The sequence below is a fragment of the Cibotium barometz genome, chromosome 29, assembly GCF_041138505.1.
Source record: "Cibotium barometz isolate CiBa-2024 chromosome 29, ASM4113850v1, whole genome shotgun sequence".
Lineage (NCBI taxonomy): Eukaryota > Viridiplantae > Streptophyta > Polypodiopsida > Cyatheales > Cibotiaceae > Cibotium > Cibotium barometz.
The window spans coordinates 6,993,435-7,019,624 of NC_141074.1; the positions used below are offsets into that span (position 1 = coordinate 6,993,435).

The window sequence follows — 26,190 nt, forward strand, 5'->3', positions numbered from 1 at the left end:
GGGATGTGAGGGAAAGAAGTGCACCTTGTTGGAGTGCCGTGCCATTTGTTGCTTCGGCTCACACTTCCCTCACATCTATGAGTGGGGGGAGGACACCTTAGACGAAGGGACAAAAAGACCAGGAGTAATAGAAGTCACAAGCATTAGACTAGGTGCATGCTTGTGAAGGCATAAATCAAGATGCGGAGGCAGTTGGTGTATGATATTGCTAGGTAGGGAACAAATGGATAGAGGAAGGGAATAAAGGTGGAAAACAAGAAATCAGAGACGTGCAACAGAGGGAGTAGACCCAGCATTGGGGCGAGATAGTGATTAGAGAATATATATATATATGCAGTGAACAATAATCCATTGGAAAATGGATGCTTGCAGGTGATGCAAAATACTGGTAGCTCGGGGGCAGACAGTTTCCACAGCAGTGGGTGCTACCGTGAACAGTTTATCATATCTTTGTCATACTCATGATTATCAAGATCGTTTTCTGTTTCATGGCAAAATTATTGTCCTTAAATCTAGTGGAAAGCTACCAACAGCTTGTATAAAAACATCCCTGTAGTGATATAGCTCCTTTCCTCTATCTTGTAACGGCAACAGTTGGCAGTTCTCATTTTCTCATGTATTTTTGTGGTCTGTACAGGTGCGAAACACTGCCATTGATACTCTCTTCATGTCCATAAGCCGTCATGGGCATAAGCTTTCACCTGCCATGTTGGAACATTGTCTTTGGAATCTTGTGTTCCCGCTAATTGATACTGTGAGACATTTGGTAAGACTCAAAAACTTCTGCAATGTTGTACAGTATTTATCATGTCAGCACTTGAACAAAATGCTTTGATTTTTTGTGAGGAATGCAAGAAAGTGCTTATTTTTCTGCACTGGATTGGGTATCAGGCTGCAACTTCATCCAAAGATGAATGGCAGGGCCGTGAATTGGGAACACAAGGAGGCAAGCCTGTGCATATGCTTGTACATCACAGGTAAGACTGTGGAGCTTTTTCAAACAAACAGTAACAGTACTTAAGATGTTGATGATCTATATTTGTTGGGTTGACACGTTGTTTGCTGTTGCTGCAGTCGGAACACAGCCCAGAAACAGTGGGATGAGACTTTGGTGTTTGTACTCAATGGGATTCGCCGTTTGCTGAAACATCTCTTCGTGTTTCTTCAAAACCTACAGAATTTCAAACAAGGTTGGCATTGTTTTTTGTTGGCTAACAATTGATTTTGACATATACAATTTGACATTTAGAAATGACTGAAATTGTGTTGCTTCCCTGCAGGATGGGATGGCTTGTTTGAGTTCATAAGGGAGAGCATCTTGAACAGCAGTAAAGAAGTGGCATTTGCTGCAATCATCACCCTTCATGTTGTGCTTACCACACATGCATCAAAGGTGAAGGTTTTTGTGTGGCCAAGATTTTCTAGCTTTTGAATGTGCTGTTGGTGTTGCATTCTTGCAATTCCTTATACCATCTTTTTATTTTCCCGACTGGCCTTAGTCGCAAGGTCCTCCTGTAGTTACCATTTTTCACCCCTCGTTGGTGCTTTTTTATCCGCCTGTAAGCGATGCTGCCGAGGAAGCACCATGGGGGGATTGAAATCCAGGAACTCCTGGTCCTAGACAAACACCTCTACCGCTTGAGCTGTCACCTCATTGGCCTGTTACCATCCTTTTAGTAGCAGTCTGGTGAAAATTAATATGAAAATATTTGGATCTTCGAGATCATTAGATAGCTCCATTGCATTGTTTTTAAAATGTCTTGTTTTCAGGATCCCAACCCTCTTTTGATGTTTACAGTAGGACCGCTTGATTTCAATGCCATTTACACATTTGCATGCTAACTAGCCAACCCATCTCAAAGTGGTTCCAAATGGGTCCAACTGGGTTGGAATGTGAGTTGGGTTTGAAGGTTGATGAATATTTTCTTTTCTTAATAGTACTGGGTACTCTCTATGATTGCAATCGTGCAATCAATTTGATCTCATGTATCACAAACAACTTAGTAGTAGCAATTGCACATCTTTTAATTTCTTGTCGTCTGTCAAAAGTCATGATATATGATGAGGCATGCCCATGTGGTTTTGGGATTCGTTAGTGTTTTCATGTTTTCTGTTTTCAAGATCGTTTGGGGTGTGTTGTTCTTATTGCATTGAGACAGTTTTACAATTATCCTCCATACTGTCTCCAACCTTGTCACTCTCCAAGGGTTAATAAGGTCAATTAACTAACTCTAACGAGAACATCTCTCCAATGTTTTTCTAAGGTGTGTTAATTAGTACTTTGGATTAAAGAGATAACTCTAGCCCAACACATGTTTAATATTCTGCTTAGTTGATAAGGATGTTTGATGGAGTGCCCTTGATCTTTTAGTGTTTAGTTGGTTTTGTTACTGAGAAGATGTTTTGGGTTCACAAGTGCAGGGCAGCATGCCATCTGACTACTTTGAGGTAGCATTTGCTACATATGAGGCAGCTATTATTGGTGCCGCTGATGCACAGAGCAGAGTTGTGTACAAAGCCCGGCAGGAGCTTTTACGTAATATTGGTAGGATTGTGTTATGTTATATGCCCACTAGTTTTTTTGGTGGAATGACTGTCCGTAGTCTGGTTTTATGACTTCGCGTTTTGAAGTATGCAGCCGAGCTTTATAAACAAGCGTATGCAATGTTTCAACCAAAAACATACTTCCGAATGTTGTCACTTGTTGATGCCTTAGCTCGGTCCCCTGTGAATGCCAGCGACAAGCCTTCTCCTGTGCAGGTGTTCTCACTTTCCGAACACATTCTAACCTATTTTCTTTCAGAAGTTTTCTCTCTTCTACTGAGTTTAAGGCTTTCTTTTCTGATTTCAGGAAAATATGCCTCCAGTCCAGCGGACTGTCCTGGAAGTTATCCCTCTACTTAAGCCATTGGATGACCATATGTTTTCTACTTGGTCTGTCTTCCTCCAGCAGATGGTGGCCTATCTAATGGCGGGTGATATTCCTACATCCTTGCATGGGAAAGCTTCAAGTAATCCCACCATGAAGGAACTGCAAGAGCTTGAATCTTCTCTGCCCTTTTCCACTCCAAACGGGCATCGTTTGAAGGAGGGGTTGGAAAAGGATGGGTCAAGTGTAACAAAGAATGAATCTGCTAATGTACTTTCAGAAAGTCAGGATTACTTGAACAAGCCTTCAAATCCAGTTACTTTGTCAGAAAGCATGCCAAATCAGTTGCCAGTGTCAGAAAATTTATTTGGACCAACATTTATGGAGTACACGATAGACCCAATGTTTTTAGAGAGCATTGTAACACTACTGCAGACCCATTATTTATTGGCTCCTTTACATGCAAGGTTGGAAGTTTTGCCAGACGTGATTGGTGGTTTGGGAAGGTACGCATGAAATCACAAGTTCATTTGCTGAGACTTCCCAAGACAACCTGGATAGATTGATTGTCTGTATACTTCATTGCCTTGCACACACTAACTTGGTTACAACGTGTGAGGTGATTTCAAGCTAACTTTTTTGATTGCTTTCTCGGCTGCTAATCTGTATATGCTTTGTTTCAACATTTGTTGTTTAATATACCTCAAGGGAGAGGTCTTCAGGGAATTTTAGTCATCTTCTGCCTCTGAAGGCTTGCCTTCGGTCGATTGGTCATGCATGAGTTATGGGAAACGTGATGGGCAGAAAACGGTGGCGTAGGTTTGGGGGTTGAACTTGCGACCTACACTTGTGTTGCGTGTTGGGTTGTTTATGCATGAAACTGCAAGACTTTCACGGGCTTGCTTTATTGTGTAAGAGTGTTTGCATGTGCGGTCAATGTTGTAACATGTAATTTCTACTCTATGCTGATCAGTGCATAGAAAATTGAAGAATAAGTTCTGGCATTGACAAATTTGATAAGTCTAGCACCATTTTTTATGTATTATGTGTGGGTCACTGTACATGTTGAGTTAGTTTACCAGTGTTTTGAGAACTGGTCATGTCATTACACTCAGACTAAGCTGATCTTTCTGTGAGAGTCGACAATAATTGCCGTTCCTAGCATCACACTGGTGCAGATGGATTTATATTGAGTGAGTTACGTGGTTAGGAAGATGAAACAAATTAAAATATCTTGCCTAGGGATGAATTAAGGTCAAGAGAGCATCTCAATTTGACGTTATGGAGAAATAGAATCTGATCAGTTTTTGTCCATCTATGGCAAGGTCAGGTGCCACCTCACCTCTTCTTCCTTAAAGCCCCTTTCTTTCAATCATTCAATCTTTTTGGTTGTATGGAGCTTTCAGATAGGTCTCAAAGAAAATTCTTCATTAACTTGAGTGTTCAAAAGCAGCTAGCAAGTAGATAATCTATTAGGTACTCTGGTGAAAGCGATTTGGATTATTGCAAGTTTATCCAGACAGCAAGGGCAAGTACCTGAGAACTAAGCAAAAGAGAGATTTATCCACTTTTGCTTTGGTGTTAGGGAAAGGAAAAGGTACAAGGTCAATGGATGAAACAACTTTTTAGCTGTTACCTCATTGAGCTCTCTACTACATTAGCAGATATCCAGATAGTCTTTGTCCAAGTTGTGGTGGCTGGTTTATATTGATTTTTTTCTATCCAATGCGGTTAAATTGCCTAACCAGCTATTCACGCCTGCACGTGCGCGTATGTGTGCAGTATGTGTGCATTCTCTTTAGTGCTGGCTTTCATGGTGGATGAGTCTTCCCTTCATCTCAGGAGAAGTGATAGAAACTTGTTGGATGGTGTATCCATGAAGATTTGTTTCTATGGTGACATATCTTTATGCATGAACTTGCACCCTCTCTTGGGTGCTGAGGACATGAGGGGGTGATACTTATTCATTCAAGAGTACTGACTCACAACGGGCACCATAGCCTCGGCAAACTGCAAAGGAGACAATAAAGTGGATCTCAAACCTGTACATTGTCTTGATGGGAGAAAATGGCCATTGAGGGCGTGCCAATGTGGGTTTTCCACTTGGGGTGGATACCGCAGCCCGTTTAGGTGCTCCATCTGTGGCGATCTGGGAGAATTGAAGTACAGATTCAAGGGAGACTGCTGTCGACTGTACTTCTGTGTTTAGCCCCTGCAACTGTGTGCCTGCTGTTGCTTGAGAAGTCAACTTTAGGGTCTTCCTCTGTACCTGCTGTTTTCAGCAAGGTCAACTTTGTGGTTTTCCCAATAATCTACAGGTCTGCATCATTTTGAACCTATTTGAACCTCTGAAATTTTTGGGGCTTTTAGCTTGGAGGTACAACATGCAAGAGCATAAAAATTTTGGGGATTTGTGCAATTTGGTACAAATTGGAGCTGAAATTGTATACAAATTTTGGGGCTTTTCTGAAATTCATGCAATTCGGTACAAATTGGGGCCAAAATTATATTCAAATTTTGGGGCTTTTCTGAAATTCGTGCAATTTGGTACAAATTTGGGCCAAAATTGTATACAAATGTTGGGGCTTCTCTGAAATTCGGCCAAAATTGTATACAAAATTTGGGGCTTTTCTTGAAATTCATGCAATATGATACAAATTGGGGCCAAAATTGGATGCAAAATTTGGGGTTTTTATGTTTGGAGGATGGATTGGGGTAACAATGCAGAGATTTAACACATCGTGCAGAGATTTGACACGTTAATTCATACATCGGATGTTTCTGGACTTTTCAGTGAGTACAAGGCAAGCTGTGTTTGCACTTTTGTAGGCAAAAACTTTGCGCAGGGGCATTCTGCTACCTGGCAAAGCACGTTAGTGCTTCTTGGTTTTGCCTGTAGGCATTATAGTGTGGATTTGAATACCATGGCTCAAAATGCTACAGATGTATTTGGTGTGCTATCCCAAGAGGATAAGCTGTATTTGGTGTGCTATCCCAAGAGGATAAGCTGGATGGGACAAACTACTCCCAGATTCACGATTGCTGTTGAAGCGAGTCCAAAGAACAAAAACTAGACTCTCTTAGGCTTGTCATGTGCCTTATCAATAAGTGCCCTCAACATAAGGAAGTGATTTGAAGTGTAGTAAAAATTTCTAAAGGTAGCTCCTATATTAATCAGGTGCCTTGTGCTGGGAACAAGGTTCCATATGAGTGGCAGTGACAAAGATGCCATGATTTCTCTCTCATAAACTTGGTGCTCTTTCTCTCCACAGCCCTCGAAGATCCCTAGATTTTACCCGAAGTAGCCATGAGGGTGTGGATGATATCACTCCAAATCATGCAAAGGCATTGTGTATCATAAACCAAAGTGCTCTCAATGGCCTTAGTGCATCTAGCCTTGCAAAATTTTCCAGGCTGCAATGCTAGCAATAATTTCCCATGCACTGTCGAACCTCTGTGTAGGTGGGACATATCTTGACTTTGGCAGGTCCTGAAGATGGCACCGCCAAGCAACTCCGTGGCTGATCGTAATGACCAGATCCTTGTTGTTCTCGTCATACATGAGTTGTGGGCCCAATTGTGTCAACCAAATGATAGCACCAAAAGAAATGTAAGCATCCCTCCTCATCCTTCCAAGGAGAGGTGGTAGTGGATGCACTCTTCCAGACAGTCATACCTCCATTGCATCAGTCACATGGATCCCCATAGGTATCGGGGGCTTGCCATGGAGTCCTCGAGATAGTTACTCGAGGGCCACCATGGAGTATGGTATGCCCGAGTTTCCACTTGGTTCTCTGGATATGGGCTCCGCATGGACTGTCCCCTTTTCTCCGGCTCTCTCATGAGGACACCAACCTGGTTGTCCAATTAGATCTTCTCAGCCTTTACACCCACAGCACATGGATCACACCTTCTCAGCCTTTACACCTATTGCACATGGATCACACCTTCGGAGCTCTCACTAAAGATGCACATCTATAGAGATCACTTCCTTAGGCTCATTGAGGATGGATTCATCCAGCAACCGGGCTACATGAGTGTTCACATGTCTCATGCCATGCCATCGAGCTACCTTTCCACGTGACATAGCTGATGGAGACGTCTTGGCCATACTCATTTGTCCCATCCTTGATATTTTTGAGAGTGGTATACCATCTATGGGGGGCTGATGCTCCTCTCATGTTTCATGCTCCTTGTATTCCATGATGAGATTTCCATGGACAGTTTTATATTACTCCAGTGAGATAGTTTTGATTTGTTCTATTTTATTTTCCGTTCCATGATGAGATATGCCCATTATCATGGGGTGTGTGTGTTTGGGAGCATATATTGATACCAAGTTCTACACCCACTATTGGGCGCTGATGTTGTTAGTGGGGATGTCGTAGTATCTAGTCCATACTATGCATGATGGAGTTGATGGTTTATTGTCTTGTGGATTACTACCATGAGGTTATAAATCGCACTTTCTTATAAAGTGAATTTGGGCATGTTCGTGAATTCATCTAGGTATATATCACTTTGGTCTCATAGGCCCACTGGGTCTTTAGTAGACAGTTAATATATGGTTCTTTCAAGCCAGTGAGGCTGTTTTTTCTCGGTAACTAATAGAAGGATCTTTTGCCTAGAAAAAATAAACTAAATAAAAAATTTAATTAAATATATATCTTTCTTTCTTTTTCTCTCAAAATTTTTTGTTGCTTAATTAGCGTTTTTCAAGATAGCAAGTGCTCTGGTGTGTGTCAGGTGTATGTGTACAAGAAGAGATTTGCCTCATGGTACTCTCTGGAGAACAGCTGTTGGTGCATACAACAGCATCCTTCTACAGGATCTGGCTGCTATTTCATCATTTGAGCATCCTTTGAAGGCAGACAGTGACGCGCTACAAAGCGGGCCTGGCAGACCACGTTTTTGGAAAGAGCTAGCCGATGTTTATGAGGCATTTCTTGTTGGATCATGTGGGCGTGCTGTCACTGTGGACCCGGACAGTCTGAGTGAGGATTCTTTGAAGGCCGATGAATTACTGGAGCAAAATGTACTGGATGTTTTTTGCAACAAGGTCTTGAAGACATGCCAGAGTGCTCCTTCAGAGGTACGATTTGCTTCATTTTTTTGATGCTAACTGACAACATCAAAAGTTTTCAAAAAGTTATCTATTTCAACGATGTTAAGAGTTTTTAAAAAGGTAACGATTTTGAGTATATCATACGATTACTTTTGGCAGGTTATAGGAAGACTTGTCCATGTGTTAGACCGTTGCGCATCACGCACATCAGCATTGCCACTTGGAAGTGCAGAATTGTTGCCTGCCCACTGCAGCAGATTTTCATTTGTTTGTTTACAGGCACTCTTCAATCTATCCAGGTAAAATTGTTTGTGCTCGAAATGTTCTTCACCCAGTTACTTGTTGACCTGTTAGTCACCTTATACCTGTGTACTTCTTCAGAGCACATATAATCTAGTTCTCCAGGCACATGCATGCACGCATGCACACACTTTCTTATTGAATTACTTTTTCTGATCCAAACCGTCTTACTATCCCTAAGGTAACGATCTCAATTCTCCTTGTTTCACTCTTTGTTGTCTTTGTGAGACCCCTCAGATGCGTGATTGTGGGAACCGGTACTGCCCATTTAGCCTGCGATTGAGCCTCACTTGGCTTTCTGTATGATGACATACAAAGGGTCTCTTCTTAAGTTAGGAAAGCTGACCACATTCTTCAGTAGTGTTTTGTGAAGTTGTCCAATATTTGTGGACAACCTGTCATGCTGGTAGTCTGCTAGCTTTTTTTTTCAAAGGTGGGATTCTTTAAAAGGAATTGCTTAGTACGGTTGTTCTCAAAGTTCTTTCACAATGAATGTGGTCAACCACTAATGGCATGTTCTGTAATGTAAGCAAGCTAGGTACTGCTTGATGGTGTTGGGAATTGGGAGGACTTTTTGGCAGTTTAAGATCGTGTAAAATATCCTCATGTCGACTACTGCATGTGCAGGTGTGATACATCTAGTGATGCTTTGTCCACCATAATGGTCAGCAGAACAGCAATGCCAGTTCTGGTGGCTCGCTGTGACTTTATCCTCAGACAATTCTGTAGAGATGAGAATGATCAAGGTTTATATCTCTGAATTCTTAAGATCCCTTTTCTTAGAAACTGTTTTTACTTGTTCTGTGCACATCAGATTCTGTATGTGGTCTGATATGCGGATGTGCTGTTGTCCACAGGTGATACTTCTTTGCCGGCAATCAGAATTGATGAATTGATTTTGGTGCTCAAAGAATTAGCAAGGCTTACATTGCACCCTGGAGATTCCATGCAGACCAAACTCTCTGCTCTCTCTATCGTTAGTCAACCAACTCCTGGAAAACGAGCTCACCTTGTGTTGCTCTACGGACCCCTCTGTGAGCTGGTAGTTACAAGGTATTTAATGGAAACTTTTTAAGAGTGCACATGTCAAATATAAACTTCATGATTGTTTTTGAAAGTTGAAAATTTCAAAGTGTCGATGCTACTGTTTCACGTCTTCGTAGGATGGTCAAATATAGCGCAATCAAGAATGCTGGACTTGTGACAACCTCTTAGAAAGCTGTCAACTTGTCACTGTCCAGATTTGGGAATCACGCCCTTCTGATTTGGACAGTATTTGGTGAGCCCAGATTTATTTTACAAAGGATGTGAACGGGGAATTTTTCCGAGGTATCCCAAAGCTCCAATCCTACAAAGAGCATTTGTTGAGGGTCATTAGGGATTGATTCATTGGGGGCCCAATTATCTCTATGGGAACATGTTCCACGCCATGAGGATTGCCATTGGTCAGCTGAGGGTGTCGTGACACCGCTTTCCAATTGAAACAAGGAGAGGGGATGCCCCACAAGATAGGCGGGTATGCAAGCAAGTCATGTAGTTGAAGAGATGGAGTTTGAGGAGCAGTACACACTTACATATGTGCTCAGTGTACCAAGAGATACGCAGACGTTACGATATGCGGACGCTACCTTTGTCCCTTCAAGAGGGGTCAGGCGTTTGTCACGGGTGATGCACTATAGAGATCAGAGACACGTGGGACTATACATACTAGAGCGGATGTACCACTGAGGCAAACTATTGAAGCATAAATGCGAGAGATGGGGTAATCTATCATTGACTTCCTTGGACCTCATGAGAGCTGCAGCCGACATTCAACCCATATAAGATTCACTGGGGCAGATTGCTCAGGACAGAGCTAGACATCTAGATGTCTCCATCGAGGGAGCACCCCGTGGTCCGCAGTAGGCTAGCACCATTCACTCGGTGAGTGGGAGAAAGAAAGAAAATCATATGAACGTCTACAAAAGGCCAAAATGACCTATGAGACCAAAAGATTACATCATGTCCATGGAATACATCGTGATGGGTGCTAAAAATAAAAGAAAGGAACAAGAGCTGAAATGCCAAAGCTGATCCCATTACAAAGAGCATCAAGCTCTCATATCACCCTACAATATCCCGCATAGGGCTCTACATCATGGTACCCAATGTAGTAAAGCTGAGCCGGCGGGAGAAAGTCTTGTGGTGGTAGGAAATGATGGGCCTGATCCTCCTGTGGTGATGCGAGCATGGGCGGGGGCCATGGGGTCGGGGACATCGGGCTCTGTATAGCTGGATGGCTCTGTCTAGTGTCACTCCTCTCAGCCGTGCTCCTGCATCAACTTGGAGGTCGAGTGTAGTGGGAGCTCTAGTCTGGAAGAAGTCTGCGGAGCTCCAGTAGGATGAGCCCCAAGCATCTCTGGTTTGGGAAATCCATGATCCTAGAAAGTGGTCCAAATCCGTTTGGGAAGAGGCAGTGGAACCTTTCCCTGATCTCATAGTATACCGGGCATCGGCATATATGGTGGCCTCTGTCTCAGCCTCTGTATGATAAAGTTGGCATATCCTGTCCTATGGTGCAGCTGCCCCCGGCCCATATCTGGCTGTCTCCACTCTCAACTAATGGGATGAGGTGCGGATCTGTCCAATTGCACATCGCACCCCAAATGATAGATGTGTGTCCATGTAGTACAAAGTATGATGAAACCGTTCTCTGTCAAGCGAAGAAGATGATCTTTCCGCTTGCACAATCTCATGTGGCACTGAAGGCTTACTCCTAATCATGTGTGAGATCATCATCACTAGGGGCCTCTCCATCGGCTTCCACCCATCATATACCTCTTCCGCATCTGTCTCAGCTAGCTCCCCCCTCCGTCTCCTCCTATGGTGCAAACTAGGACCCTGGATGGGAGCTCCATACAATAGTGAAGGTGAATAGCCAGAGCTTTGTGCTCGGCTCATGAAACTGTATCTGTGAGCACTGCCTCTCGATTGAGCCCCTGGTTTCATAGCCACGCATCAATTTGGTTTCGGCTGCCTTTTGCATAAAGAACTGCGGTCCACCAAAAGTGATCCCAAGATATACATAAGAGGTCACATGCTCCATGGGCTCTGCACTATATGTAAACTGTGGTGTGGATCTACCTATCCACTACGGGGAGGTATTAAAGATCATAACCTTGGTCTTCGCAAAAGGCCTGCAATGCATCCAAATTCCTTTGTAGCCCCTTTGGTGAGTCAAAGATAAGGACAATGTCGTTTGCATAGGATATGTATCAGAACTCCTGCCATTTGTGCTCTTGGTCCTCCCTGTCTGTCTATGTAGTCAGATATCTCATCAATGTATAGCCACCCCTTCAGTGCTGTGTATGACCTCCGAGTCACCCCCTAGGTCCCGTACTCGGCCAGTGACAGACTCGTAAAGTGTGAGGATCAAAGCATCATGTACTCTCTTCTCCTCAATGATCCCCCATATTGTGAAGTTGTGATCCAATGTGCAGTGTCCCCTCCAGAAACCTGCCTGCCCTGGTGCTCTGAGTCTCTGCTCCTCGGCCCATCTGCTGAGCTTATGCTCCAAGATTGATCCATAAATCTTGGCCAACGTGTGACCATTCATAGTAGTCCTACAATTAGTGGGGTCCATGTAATCACCCGCCTTCAGAATGGGTACAATGGTATTAGAAGACCAATTGGTGGGGAAACCTTCACATAAGGCCCTGTTAAACATGCTTTATGCCTTGTATGCTGTGAATCGAACGTTCACAGCATACAAGGACATCAAACTACTGTTATTGGCTCATATGTTTTGGCTCACACCTAGAGGGGTGATACTTGTTTAACAAAAAGGGAATACGACTAGGAACATTTACGAAATCAAAACTTTTGAAGGGGTGGAGAGAAGATGCACATGTTTGTGCTCATTGTATGTATGACCTAGATAACTCATCGGGGGTTAGCTAGAAGGCCTAGCCCGAGAAAGCTGAGGCCATGGAAAACCTAGACAACTAGAGGGTGGCTGCATTGACATCCTAGTCTCAGCAAGCTGAGGTTTTGAGCATATGGTATTTGTCATTCCTAGTTACGGTATGAGTTAGGAGGAATTAGGCTAGGGCTTGGCTAACCTAGGGGTTGGATATTGTTGTTGGAGGGGAGGTTTCCTAAATATTATGCCTTTCAGTTATCGGCCATTCCATTCTGTTGAAGTTCATGGCGGATCGTAGATTAGGATCAGCATAGTGGATTAAACATAAGCATGCACAACATTGAATGATTAGCAGTAAGTAATTAATAGAAGACCAACAGACTGATATAAAACTCGAGCTATTTCTTCCATTAGATGTTGCCTCTTAAATAGGCGCAGATACATAGTTTGATTACATCAGTAATGAGGTTGAAAATCCACCTCAACGATCACGGCCACCTTTCTATAGTTCTTTCCTTGATTCTAGCTCGACAACCAGGCTACATTCTCTCCTCCATGATCTCTCACCTACCAGATTCTCCCCAAATGGCTTCTACCTACTTGGATGAATTCTTCTGATACTTTACTGCTTGGTGACTACACCCTTGATCTTTGCATATATTTGCCCTAAGGTTATGCTTCATATATTATCTCTTATCCTCATGTACTCATCAATTTTATCCAACAATCTGTCCCTCAAATTGATGACTCTCAATGCTAGCAGTAATACCATGGGAAGCTACATAGCTTGATCACACCTGTACCAACTCCTATGCCCCCAAGCTTGTACTCACCGGAGTTGTAGTGGCAGTAGGCTCATTTGGGCACCCTAGCCCCAACACGATCTCACTCCAAATTTGGTCTATTGGTTTACAAAATGAGAGGATTCAATTGGCATATATAATTTACATATTATGAGTTAGGATCCATATGAGCACTTAAGAGGGCCCAATCAATGTCAACAAAAGTGGTCTCAAAAGAGACCACAGCATCAGCAGGTTCTTCTTCATTTTCATCCTCCACCAGGTTTACAGACATCCTTTTCTTGGTGTAGCAATCTTTTTCAAAGTGTCTAGGCTTATCATAGAAGTGGCACTTACTCTCTCCTTTGTCTGTGAATGTTGGCTTTTTTCTCCTTCCCATTGGCAATGCTCCACGACGCCTTTCTCATTAATATAAATTTGATCTTAGTTTGCCATGTGTGAAAGCTTGTTCCTTCAAATTGATCTATCTTGGTGGCCATTAGGGAAGGTCTTACCTCAGAGAAATAGTGTCTAGTCTCTTTATAAGAAATAAATGATTAATGTAAAGATTAATCCCAAATATTTTAAGTAATGAGCCCTCCCAGAATTAGATATGCATGAGGATAAATGTGGAACAAAATTTGAATCCGATAGCTGATTCTGACAACTGTCTTAGTCAGCTGTGACTTAGATAGCTGACTCCAAAATTTGACTCAGTCAGCTGACTCTGACAAATGACTCCGAAATCTGACTCAGTCAGTTGTTTTAGGTAGCTAACTCGGAGAGTTGAGTATGAGAGTCTGACTCTGACAGTTGATTCAGCCAGTTGATGCAGATAGCTGGCTCCAAGAGCTGATGCAGAGAAAGTAAACCCCGCCAAAAAGTAAACGTAGCTGAGAGCTGATGCAGAGAAAATAAACTCAGCCAAAAAGTAAACCTAGCCAAGAAAGCCAGTGTTCATAGAAGGTTGTTGGCAGTTGTCAGCGCAAGTCGTCTGATGTCAGCAGTAGGTCGTTGGATTGTCAGCAAGAGGTTGTCGACCGTCGGCAGCCAGCAGGTTGTCTAATTGTTAGCAAGCAGGTCGTCGATCATCAGCAACAGGTTATTTGACCGATTCCGCGTTCGTATTGTCCCTTGATGCTAACGCTGATATGCTTGATCTCAGATGCTGACTGAAGTAGAGCACCAATCGGAAGACAAAGTAGCGTATGGAGTTGACATGACAAGGTGGCGCATGGAGTCTGTTGCAGGATGCAAAGACAGTTAGCAACAATTGTGGGCGCTCTAGTTGAGATGAACGGGGCACGTGGCCTTTGTGTGGTTGCAGTACAGTGCTGATGTAGCCGATGAGGAAGCCGGTGTGCTTCGTGACGTGTTGCGCAGTAGCAAGTGCGGATAGAGTGTGTTGCAGGAGATCGTCGGGAAAGAGCGGTAGCGATTGTGGTCGGTAGCAGGTAGAAGGACTCGATGTAGTCATCAGTAGGTGGTTACTGCAGCAGATCACAGGAGACTGCAGCAAGGGGAAGGAGACTACAGTAGTGATGCACAAGTGTAGTCGACAGCAGGCTGAAGACAAAATGAATAACAAGGCTCTAATACTATGTTGAAGTTCATGGCGGATCATAGATTAGGATCAGCATAGTGGATTAAACATAACCATGCACCACATTGAATGATTAGTAGTAAGTAATTAACAGAAGACCAGCATAATGATATAAAACTCGAGCTATTTCTTCCATTAGATGTTGCCTCTTAAATAGGTGTAGATACATAGTTTGATTACATCAGTAATGAGGTCGGGAATCCACCTCAAAGATTACCGCTACCTCTCCATAATTCTCTCCTTGATTCTACCTTCTCAACCAGGCTACATTCTCCCTTCCTCATGCCCCCAAGGCAGCAACATAATTTTCTCTTAGGCCCCCAAGGAGGCAGCAGCATAACCGATTAGCGCCAGGTGGCCTATGGGACATCGGCTATGGAGGATCCAGATTCACAGATACACATAGCAGTTTGGAACTGCAATGGAGCACTTTGGACACATCCTGGGAGGATGGAGGAGGTCATGGAGGGACGGGACATCATACTACTTACAGAGACGCACCAGAGCCCAGAGAGGGGGCTACCCAAAGTAGAGGGCTATCAGTGGGAGTTTACATATAGGGGGACCACACGACAGAGCACATCGAGAGGATCTGGAGGTATAGCGGTACTCTTCAAGCGAGAGCTATAGGAGCGCCTACAGGTGGTAGCACGTGACGAGGAGGCTAGATACAGGTGGATTAGACTGCAGCTCTCAGCTGACAGGGTGTTATACATTGCTCTATGCTACTTCTCTCCTGGAGGGTCGAGATATGCCATGACAGCAGAGGAGGAGAGTAGAGGGGAGGAGGAGGACACAGGGCCATTTTGGGAGAGTCACCATATGCAGCCTTTACAGATGAGATCATACACTACTCCAACCTGGGGGAAGGCCTCCTTATGGGGGACTTCAATGCACGGACACAGAGCCGACAGTGCGACATTTATGATTTCGAGCACCTCGAGGTGATGCACACACTAGAGGTGGAGGACACAGGAGCTTGCAGGGTGTCAGAGGACATGGGGCTGGATAACACCAGATATGGTCATCACTTACTTGAGCTGGGAGCACGACACCATCTCGTTATTTATAACGGGATGAGACAGTGGTAGGATTCAGGAGCATTGACATGCTTTCCACGATGAGGGGGGGGGGGGGGGGGGGCAGAGTGGACTACATCCCCCCCTGTCCTATTGGTGTGGATCACACGTACCTCTTACTGTCACTGACGAGCTCCGTACCAGCACCCACACAGGCATCGCATATATTTTTCTACTTGACCCATGACTTGGCAGACATATATGAGCATCATGTATATGACGGGCTATTCCAGATGGATCCCCTGTCACCTCTAGATACACTCACCACCCAGCTGTCATCTCTACTACATACGGCCGCCACCTGCAGCTTCCCCCATCATACGCACATTGCACACACTGATAGATCTTGTTGCTCACCGCTTTAATAGGGCACTAGTGGAGGGCCTACCAGCTGAGTGGACTATGCACACCATCGTGCCTCTCCACAAAGCAGGAGACATGCTAGACCCCAGCAACTACAGGACTATCGTGATTGGTCATACATTGGCCAAACTTTATGGCGCAGTGCTCGAGGCAAAGTTGAGCTCATATGCAAAGAAGGAGGGATTGCGAGCACCAGGGCGGCTGGATTCCGACGAGCTTTCTCCACTATTGACCATATATTCACTTTGAGATGTTTGATTGACCAGGCTAGGGCGCGGGAGGAGATTATATTGCTGCTTTGTGGATTTCCGCAAAGCATTTCACATGGTGCCACGAGAGAGACTCTTCCAGCGCCTACAGTCATTGGGGATCCCATCAGAGATGGTTTGGGGCATCTATGCTTTATATAAGCAGGTCCTCGGGCGCATACGATGCCCCGGGGGGCTATCTGATGTTATTGCTAGCACCATAGGTGTGAAGCAAGGATGCCCACTCTCTCCTACACTATTTGGGCTATACATCGATGAGGTGGCTGACTTCATCGGTCACGGTGGTGGGGACGGGGTAGACATCTCAGGTACCACAGTCCACATTATCCTATATGCAGATGATATTATTCTGGTCTCTGAGTCGCGGATTGGACTACAGCACCATCTCCATGCACTCCATGACTTCTGCACACAGAGGGGGCTTACAGTGAACCTTGGGAAAACCAAGGCCATGATTTTCCACACCTCAAGGCCGGTTTGACGACATGCCATCTTCACACTAGCAAGAGGACAGGAAGATTTGCTATGGCACAGGCAGCCAGGGATACTCACACGAGGATATGCAGCTCTGGCCATGCTAGAGCGAGAGTGTCACCAAGCAACTTGCAGGAGCCCAGCACGAAGGGGTGGTTGTTTGACACACTAGTCACCCCTGCTTTGATGTATGCTACACTTGGGCTCGCCACCTCCACATGGTCTCAGATAGAGAGGCCTCAGATTCTCATGCTCTCACGGATGATCCGCAGCAAACCCTCCGTCCCACATGACATTGTCCGGACGGTGTTTGCTGCACCTCCTATGCTAGTAGAGGCCCTCTTCCAGACGATCTGCTTGATACAGAGGATTAGAGATATGCCATCAGATCGACTCTCACATAGAGCTTTTGAGGCATCCAAGCAGCTCGCAGAGAGTGGAGATAGGAGATCATGGTATTCAGAGATGATACAGTTGCTCACTCAGCATGGTCTCGACATAGATCACCTGCCACCTTTCCAGTATGATATACATGCACCACACATCCAGCTCTCTCATAGTGAGAGGAACAGAGTCCTTCGGCAGGATTTATGGCAGCGATACACTCAAGAGACTTGGATTACACCCAGTCAGCCTCTACCGCCGAAGATGCTATACTACAAAGATCAGTTTATGCGTATCTCAGCGGATGGATTCATACAGAGACCTGGATACATGGATGTGTACATGCCTCATAGTGCCCGAGTGGCGATTGGCCAGCTCAGAGTGTCATCACACCAGCTTGAGATTGAGGCAGGTAGGGCAGCACGGATCCCCAAAGAGCAGAGAAGATATGTAGACTATGCCAGGAGGATGTTGAGTGTGAGGAACATTATTTATGCAGATGCAGAGCATATAGTGTCATTAGAGAGAGATACACCACCATCTTCAGTGGACATCCCTCACTCCGCTAGGTCATGGAGTTTGCAGACCAGTGCAGATTTGGCCAGTTGTTGTTAGAGACAGCGCCACCGAGAGACACTGATACGGACTCATACCACAGGGAGAGGGGGGTGACAGCTCCACCTCACGGATTTCTTCCAGAGATCTATCCCAGTGCCTACCCTAACAGAGGAGGGGGTCAGACTTGAGCACGCTACGGACCTCCGAGCCAAACGGAGATCGAGAGCACTAGGCTAGCAGACTCCCAGACTACATCAGAGGGAGATCACAGGGATACGGGCTCGACATCAACACCATATCTAGGAGCGGCTAGCTTACTTACACTCACACCCGGAGATCATGCTTTGAGGTATTTTTGCCTCGGCATCGCCTATGTATCACATCTTAGAACCCTATTATGGTATTGGTTGGAGCTAGACAGATCTACATTGCATTCTTGTATACCCTACGCATATAGGTTGCATACTGAGCCTATAGCAGTAGTGCTCCATCCATCACCCCCCCCCTCCCCCACTAGCTCAGTACTTTCATACTTTATTGCATGTTCATTTTGTCCTTTTTTTTCTGGACATCCAAAAGACATTGACAGTTGTACATTGTTTTGTCTCATAGGTCGAGTTCGGCCTCTAGTAGACGTTAATACCGCTTTCTTTCTTTCTTTCTTTCTCTCTTTTGCGCTCTATGCAAAAGAGCTACCACTCTGAGCTTCAGCGCCATCATCCGCCTCCTCTTTTGGAGTACAATGTCACCTACACCTACCCGATCATCCAAATGGTAGGGCGTGTATGGCAAGCTGACCGACATCATAGACAAGATGGACAAACACATTTCAGGACACAAGGAGAAGAGTGTGCTAGGGGATTTATCAAAGGACGGGTTGAAAGTGATCAAGGACATACTAGTATGGCAAGAAAACACGTATTTAGGTGAAATCAAAGCATTAGGAGAGCAACGGTCAACCATGCAAACGGACATCTCTCAGCTTAAGGAGAAGGTGCAAGGGATTAAAGAACAAGAAGATGGAGAGATCAGCCTTGACATCGAAGAAATCAAGGCCGAGCTCAAGAAGCGGTTTGCTGAGGTGGTGAAGGAGGAGGTGAAGGTGGAGACAGCTAAGGTGAAACAGGAAATTCAGCAAGAGGCTGAAAAGGATTGGGTGGTGGTCCAAACGAAAGGGCGAATGGCTTTGATGAATGCCACCCTTGAGGAGGAGAGAATGCATGAGTTACGCCAATTGAACGTATGGGTGACAGGCATGCCCGTAGGGGAAGGCTCTACTCTGGAAGAGGATGGGAAAATGCTATGCAAGAAATTGGGATACGACGAAGGTGAGACACCCTTCAAGAAAGCTTGGAGAGCAGGCAGAGACACTTCTAGTCCACGTCCTCTCATATTACACCTTGAGGATGACACAGGCAGGCTTACATTCTTGAAAAAAAGGGTAGTAGCTAGAGGTTTACCTGGGGACAGAATTTACTTGGATGATGACCTTACCAAGGCACAAGTGGCACATTGCAAACAAGAGATGCCCAAAGTGAAGGCGGCACGAATGGCGGGGAAAAAAGCCTTCTATTGCGACGGTCATGTTATCATTGATGGCAAGATCATCGAATAGGGACTCGCGGCCTATGAGACAAAGGTACAGATGGCAATGTGGAACTGCAATGGGTCATTGTGGTTAGATCCAGGGCGTTTTGAGGAGGTGCTGGGAGATCGGGACATTATTTTTCTCACAGAGACACAGTTTGCCAAGGGTGACAGGCTATACATGGGAGTCTGCATTTAGAGGACAGACTAGATGGGCAGGAGGTGTTCAAGGATCGGGGGGAGTGGCTGTACTTTCTAGGGAGGAGCTCTGGCCACGTGTTACAGTGATGAGCCGAAATGAGGAGGCTAGGTTCATGTGGGTCAGAGGGCAGCTCACAGATACGAGGGCGGTATATATTGCTGTATGCTATTGCTCACTAGATGGCTCACTTTTTGCTCAGGGGAAGCATCATAGAGATTAGATGGAGGATGCAGAGGAGCATGAGGATGCTATAGCAGAGGAGGGGGAGATATTCACATCATTGTCGGAGGGGATAACGGAGTATAGGAGGGGGGGGTGGGGATATTTTGCTAGTGGGAGACTTTAATACTAGGACTCAGAGTAGAGGTGTATGACATGGAGGATCCACATTTGAGGGGGCTGGATGAGGACCTTGGGATACAGAGATCTTTGGAGGATCGAGGGGAGATCAAAAAACTTGGGAGACAGCTATTGGTGTTTGGTGCGCATCGTCAGCTCATTATTTATAACGGGCTCAAGAGGTGGCCAGGCTCAGGAGCCTACACTTGCTTTCCATATGGAGGAGGGAGGAGTACTGTTGACTACATTCTTGGTCCCATAGAGACCATGAGTCTTGTGAACTCTTTTTCCATCCCTACTTGTCCTATTGGGGTGGACCATACATACCTGATACTATCTTTATGAGCACATCCTTCTAGTTCTACCACTTTACCTGCTACTAGTACATCACTCCGCCCTACTATATATTTCACACATGATTGTGATCATCTATATGGTACTTATATCTACTGAGGCCTTCTTCATCTAGACCCACACTTACCTCTTGACACTCTTACTACACAGCTTACAGAATCATTACATACATCCGCCCTATTGAGCTTCCCACATTCCTATAGGAGTATTGCCAAGAGTAACACTGGAAAGATGCCCCAAAATAGTTGGTACGATGATGAGTGTCAGGCTACTCGTTCACGTCTCAAACGGGAGGTAGAGAGGTGAAATCTCGGGCCGCAAGGCACAGAGACTTAACAAATCTTTAACTTGCCATAAGAAACGCATGTTCGAGGAAACCAAACACTAGGACATGTACCACTTATTTTTGAGCAACGACTCAGCTGAGGCTTGGTGGAGGCTATGGGAACACCGTTCACACACCCCTATCTCTGACCCCGAGATCTGGCATACGTATGCTCAATCACTATATGATGTGCTGGATCAGCCACCTGTACCCTATCCTTCAGAGCCTTGGCCCACTCACTCTACTTTCTTTATAGCAGATATGGTGGAGAGTGCTATACGCCGACTCCAGCATAGACGCGTGGAGGACCACACAGGCCTTAGAGGTGAGCATTTTTCGTATGCAGTCGACACGGTGGCACCATTTATAGCACATCTCTTTAACAGGGCTATCGTAGAGGGGTTCCCACCCGCATGGACTTTACACACTATTGCCCCCATCCATAAGGCTGGCGAACCTATGGATCCGGGTAACTACAGGACTGTGATGGTAAGCCACACATTGGCCAAACTTTATGTCACTAGGCACATTTTCAGGAACCCCGCACAAAGGGATGGCCTTTTGATACCATGGTGACACCAGCCTTGATGTATGCATCCCCCATCTGGGCTCCAGGACTATCAGCGAGCGGATGGCGAGGTTTAGAGCGCCCACAGATACTTATGTTCTCACGGATGATTCATAGTAAAGCCTCGACGCCACATGAGACAGTTTTGGCAGAGTTTGCGTCTTCGCCCATGCTAGTGGAGGCACTCTTTCAGACAATGACATTTATTCAGCGGGTTAGGCACATGCCCCCAGATAGATTACCGAGACAGGCCCTAGAGTCATCAGAGCGAGTAGCAGCACTAGGGCGACAATCATGGTATGCAAAGGTTTTACAGTGGTTTTCACTACATGGGATGAGTATGGACATGCTCTCTCCGTTTCAATATGATGAGGACCATCCGACCATGAGACTCTCCCGTGTGGAGAGGAACCGATTGATACGTCAGGATTTGATACAGCTATACACACGTTATACATGGATTGATTCTCCATAGCCTCTTCTTGTGAAGAGGCAGCACTACCACGATCATTTCTTACAGCTCACAGAGGATGGGTTTGTGCAGAGACCGGGGTACATGGATGTATATATGTCTCATGCCATGCGCACTACTATTGGGCAGCTTCGGGTATCTTCACACACTCTAGAGATAGAGGCAGGGAGAGCTACAGGAGCCCCGAGGGAGACACGTATCTGCAGATTGTGTGGCGTGCCACATAGAGGTGGAGACAAAGGAGCATTATGTTTGCCATTGCCCAGTATACTATGAGATTCGGGGGATATACCGCTCTCTCTTCAAGGAGGGATTTGGTCCACTCAGCAGAGTTATGCAGTTTCATGATCAGAAATGCTTGGGGAGATTCTTGGTGGAGTTACGACGTCATAGAGAGCGGTTATTAGAGCAGCTCCCACAGCAGAGGGATAGTACATCTCAGACACGGATCACTACCTTCTAGCCACTCAGTGGTGGGACATCCTCCACAGCTCCTTTGGTCCAAACCAAGGTCACTCGGAGATGCGCTATCTCTACATCTACTAGTAGAGGAGTGACATCAGCCCGAGCGAGGGAGATATCTTGCCCCTAACCCGATGTATGACATCTACACCCAGTCATTAGCACCGGTTAGAGCTAGATGCTTTATTGGATGTATTTACCCCCCCTCCCTCCCACCCACCGCACAGTAGTTAACCAGAGCCCTGTATGTGATTTATCTCCACATTATAGAGTACTTTGTACTTTTTTTTTTCTTTTGTATCCATTTGATGACTATTGAGACATGATGATGATGTACACAGGTTTTGTCTCATAGGCCTTTTTTGGCCTTTAGAAGATGTTAATAAAATCTTTCTTTCTTTCTCCTCCATGATCTCTCACCTACCAAATTCTCCACGAATGGCTTCAACCTACTTGGATGAATTCTTTTGATACTTTACTGCTTAGTGGTTACACCTTTGACCGTTGCACATATTTGCTCTAAGGTTATGCTTCATATATTATCCCTTATCCTCGTGTACTCATCAATTTTATCCAACACATTCTATGCTTGAGACCTATCAAGGTCTTGGTGGTATGGGACGACAGGGGTGGTGCTTCTCATGGAGGATCCATGGCAGTAAGACCTCCAACAGATGGTTGGGCTTTCAGGTAGCCTTCTACAATACTGCAAGTCTGCAACACGATTCTGAGAGTTGTGGAGATCCAGCAGGCTTATTGCTTCTGTTCCCGATTGGCAGCCTTGAACCTTGATGGAGCACTCACCAAGATCAGTACCTTCCTTCAGGCGGCAGCCCAGGACTGGTTCCAGTCGTCTAGAGAACAGGGAGTCCTGCGTTCAAGTAGCCAGGCCTCCCTTCAGTGTCCGCCTTCAGGGGTACAGTCAAATGGAGGCTTCCTGCATTTTGCTAGAGGCAATAGGGACTAATAGGAGGATGTTCTCCTACCACATGAGAGCATCCTTCTGGCAGGGGACCGACTGGCTGGTCAGGACCTCATCAGATGTGCAATGGGGTCTGTATTGGACGATTGAGTCGGGCATGTCTCCTGCATGTGCGCCTGTGCCTCTATCATTGCCAGTGACTTGTACCAAGCCTTGATCTCAGCTGACCCTGAATCACCCCATGATGAAGGATCGAACCAACAAGGGCGGCAGTATACTAGGGTAATGATATTCTCAGCTCTCAGTACTGTCCTGGAGTCCCACGGATGAAGAGCTCACCAAAGCTCTATAGGCTCTCTACCCCTGAAAAAAGTGCCTGGGCAAGGATGGGTTTCCATCCTCCTCCCAGATTCATCGGGTTCCTATTAAAGAATGGCCTTTGACGAGATCATGGCCCGAGCAGCACGCGAGTGCATCTTGAAGGTTCTTGTTTACTTGATCCTCAAAGGGGAGGAGAGAAGGGACAGAGGGAGGCATGCATAGCACAGAATTCACTTGATAACATAGGCATTAACAAACAAATACCTTCAAGGATTTATTAATACCAAATACAGTCTAGGATGAGTGATTCCTTCTGAGTACAAGATTTTCCCCCAGAGCTTTCCAAAGTTCGTCGATGCCGACGGTCTCGTAGCCCGTAGGATCCAAAAGCCCTGACTCAACACAAGGGTCGCTTGCTTCCTCTGACTCACCCAAATGCATGTTGTCAGGGACCCCATCAAGTCAGCCGCTCGCCAGCTACTCTGTATCTTTAGAGAACTTCTCAGCAACAAAATTTCCATGAGAACCTTCCAGCAAAAGCAAACCACCGAATCAACACTCGTGTGTTCAAGCAGGCGGCGAAGGGAACATCCTTGCACGATTAAGTAAGGGTGGGAGTGGCCACAATACTCGTCTGGGAAGTTTGGGGAGCTTTAAGCAGATTTGTGGCCGTAAGGTGATAGCTTTAATACAATATAGAAGTCTTGTGGCCGTACGCTGTGGTGATGGCACATGCGGCTTTTCAATCTATCAATGACGGCATGCGGCCAGTATCTTACATTGGTGTAGATGGTCGTCCAGATGATGACGTAAGGGGATGAAGCAGTCCATACAGTGATGATGTGGAGAGCTCCTTGCTCTTGATGATTCCAAAATAATCCAAGCCACATATTTATATGGGTTAGGTTGCTTTTCTTGAATTTGTTTTTTTTTATAGCAACAGCCTATATGTTTTTATATCTTGCTTTCCTCCGCATGCTGTAGTAATGCCCGCCCTTTTACAAAGGTTGCCCCCGTTTGTCTCCCCTTTTTTTCTAGTCCCACTTATAAATACATGTGAACATGCATGATATTAAACCATGTGAACAAGCCTGCAAAACTCACAAAAGTTGCTTGTTAAAACGTTAGATTAATGCAACACTCCCGTCCTTGGGCTTTCATGGGCGTCCCCGACCCTGGGACACATACATACAATAAAACCACGCACCCGCAAGCATTAAAAGCATGTGCATGCAAACACCTTAACATTAGTGAGGGTGGTAGGCTGCATGTGTTTGTGTACATTCTTAATGTTAACTAAACTGTAGTATTTTTATTGTCATGCCTGTATCTCTCATTAAATGGCTTGTTTTTCTATGCAGAGAGACCAGAATTCGCGAGTTGCTTCTTGTTTTGTTACGACTTCTAGGCTCGGAGGTTGGCTTTTTGGAAAATGTGTTGCCTCCTTAAGGTAGTAATAGTTGTGTCACAGTACTTGTACACAATCATAATCTTTGTAGTTTGTCCCATATATGACAGAAAGTGAGGTGCTAACTGGGGAAAACTGTCAGGTTTGAAAACCATTACTTAGATGTAACAAGGTTCTGTTGTACAGTATTGATTCAATACAAGGGTTCAAGGCTGAAAAGCTTTATGAGTGAATTATTATGTGCAGGAGATAAGTATAGTCTCTCACATCAAATCATTTTAGTTGGTCAATTCTTTACCTTCTTGTTGTATCTAAGAGGATGAGTAGTCTCAACACCTCTCTTTCTAAGTTGATTGGTATATTGACCTTTTCAATTGAGGGGAATCCTTAATGTATTTTTACAAAGCCCTGTATCAGCACACTCGTGACAATTTATTGATGTATGTATGTCTATGATTAATAAAATCATCAGCAGGATGATCACCTTTTTCATACATGCACAATGTTTTAGGATCTTTGGCATCAATTTATTGAGCATCTACTGCACAAATAGAGCTCAATTGCTCTGATAAGAAATCACTTGGGCCAACTTAACCATTTCTACTTTGGGCACCATGGCATGGTTAGCAGGTTTAATGGCTGTAAAGCAAGGCTAATTAGCCAATGAATGATTCGTTTTCTTTCCAGTAGAACCACCTAGAACATGTTGTATGAGCATGATTGATGTGTTGAGAACCGATAAGGATTGAAGAAAATGTGTCTAGGAGACATGTTGTCCTAAGTTCACAGGTAGTCTGCATCTCTAATGATGTTTATTTTCTGCTTGTTGGCGTACTGCAGAATGTGCTCTAGGAATGCCCGTACCATTTTTATCTGTCATCATCATCTTAAACTGTTCTAGTTGAAAATGAGAACGTACATTACAAATAACGTTGTTGATTGAAGGAAATGTGCCTGAGAGATGATGCCTTCCTAAGGGTAACTGTAGCTTTTTGGGATTTACTTGGTATATTCTTCTGTTTCTATAGAATGTGGTTTAGCTAAGTACGATTTGTCAAATTTTATAAAACATAAGACATTGCCTTGCTCTGGATGGCATTAGTCCTGTTGGATGGTAGGTATTCCAAGGTAAGTACATGAAACCCTAGTCCAGAAAATGGTGGGAGAAGTGATACATTATTTAGCAATTGATAAGGATAAGTCCAAGGTATAGCAATGGTTGGTACATGATGCAACCATACTACAACAAATGGCTAGGTGATACTTACATTGTTGGTGTACTGTTTAAAAAAAAGGTTTGAACGGCTAAACAAAGGTATCTTCTGGTTTTGGATAGTGTCTGTAATTGGGCTTATTCTATTCCTAATCTAATAATTACAATAAACAAACTAATTGGTCCATGTTCTCTAATTTGGCTCCTTGATATTGGGCATAGCTGGTTCAATATGGATTTTGCAATTGTTGACTTTCAGGTATTGTAAAGTTTGCACCTCTTTAGACCATTTGTTGATGTGCCCTTATTGAGCTTTTATCATTTATACAAAATGTTGCTTAGGTTTTTCCAAAATGTTGACAATGTACTT

General features: G+C 44.8%; 1 protein-coding gene across 3 annotated transcripts in view; it reads left to right on the forward strand.

Moving 5' to 3' along the window:
* Positions 1-25,101, forward strand: part of LOC147621788 (ARM repeat superfamily protein) — a 141,344-nt gene extending 116,243 nt beyond the window's left edge. For all 3 annotated transcript variants that reach the window (XM_086822800.1, XM_086822801.1, XM_086822802.1), the window contains 12 exons: positions 638-766; positions 892-977; positions 1,075-1,190; positions 1,281-1,393; positions 2,422-2,545; positions 2,639-2,760; positions 2,852-3,375; positions 7,616-7,961; positions 8,094-8,233; positions 8,862-8,980; positions 9,092-9,287; positions 24,561-25,101. In XM_086822800.1, the coding sequence (XP_086678926.1) occupies positions 638-766; positions 892-977; positions 1,075-1,190; positions 1,281-1,393; positions 2,422-2,545; positions 2,639-2,760; positions 2,852-3,375; positions 7,616-7,961; positions 8,094-8,233; positions 8,862-8,980; positions 9,092-9,287; positions 24,561-24,648 (2,103 nt within the window). In that variant the 3' untranslated portion in view covers positions 24,649-25,101. The remainder of the gene's footprint in view (positions 1-637; positions 767-891; positions 978-1,074; positions 1,191-1,280; positions 1,394-2,421; positions 2,546-2,638; positions 2,761-2,851; positions 3,376-7,615; positions 7,962-8,093; positions 8,234-8,861; positions 8,981-9,091; positions 9,288-24,560) is intronic.
* Positions 25,102-26,190: the final 1,089 nt, after the last annotated feature.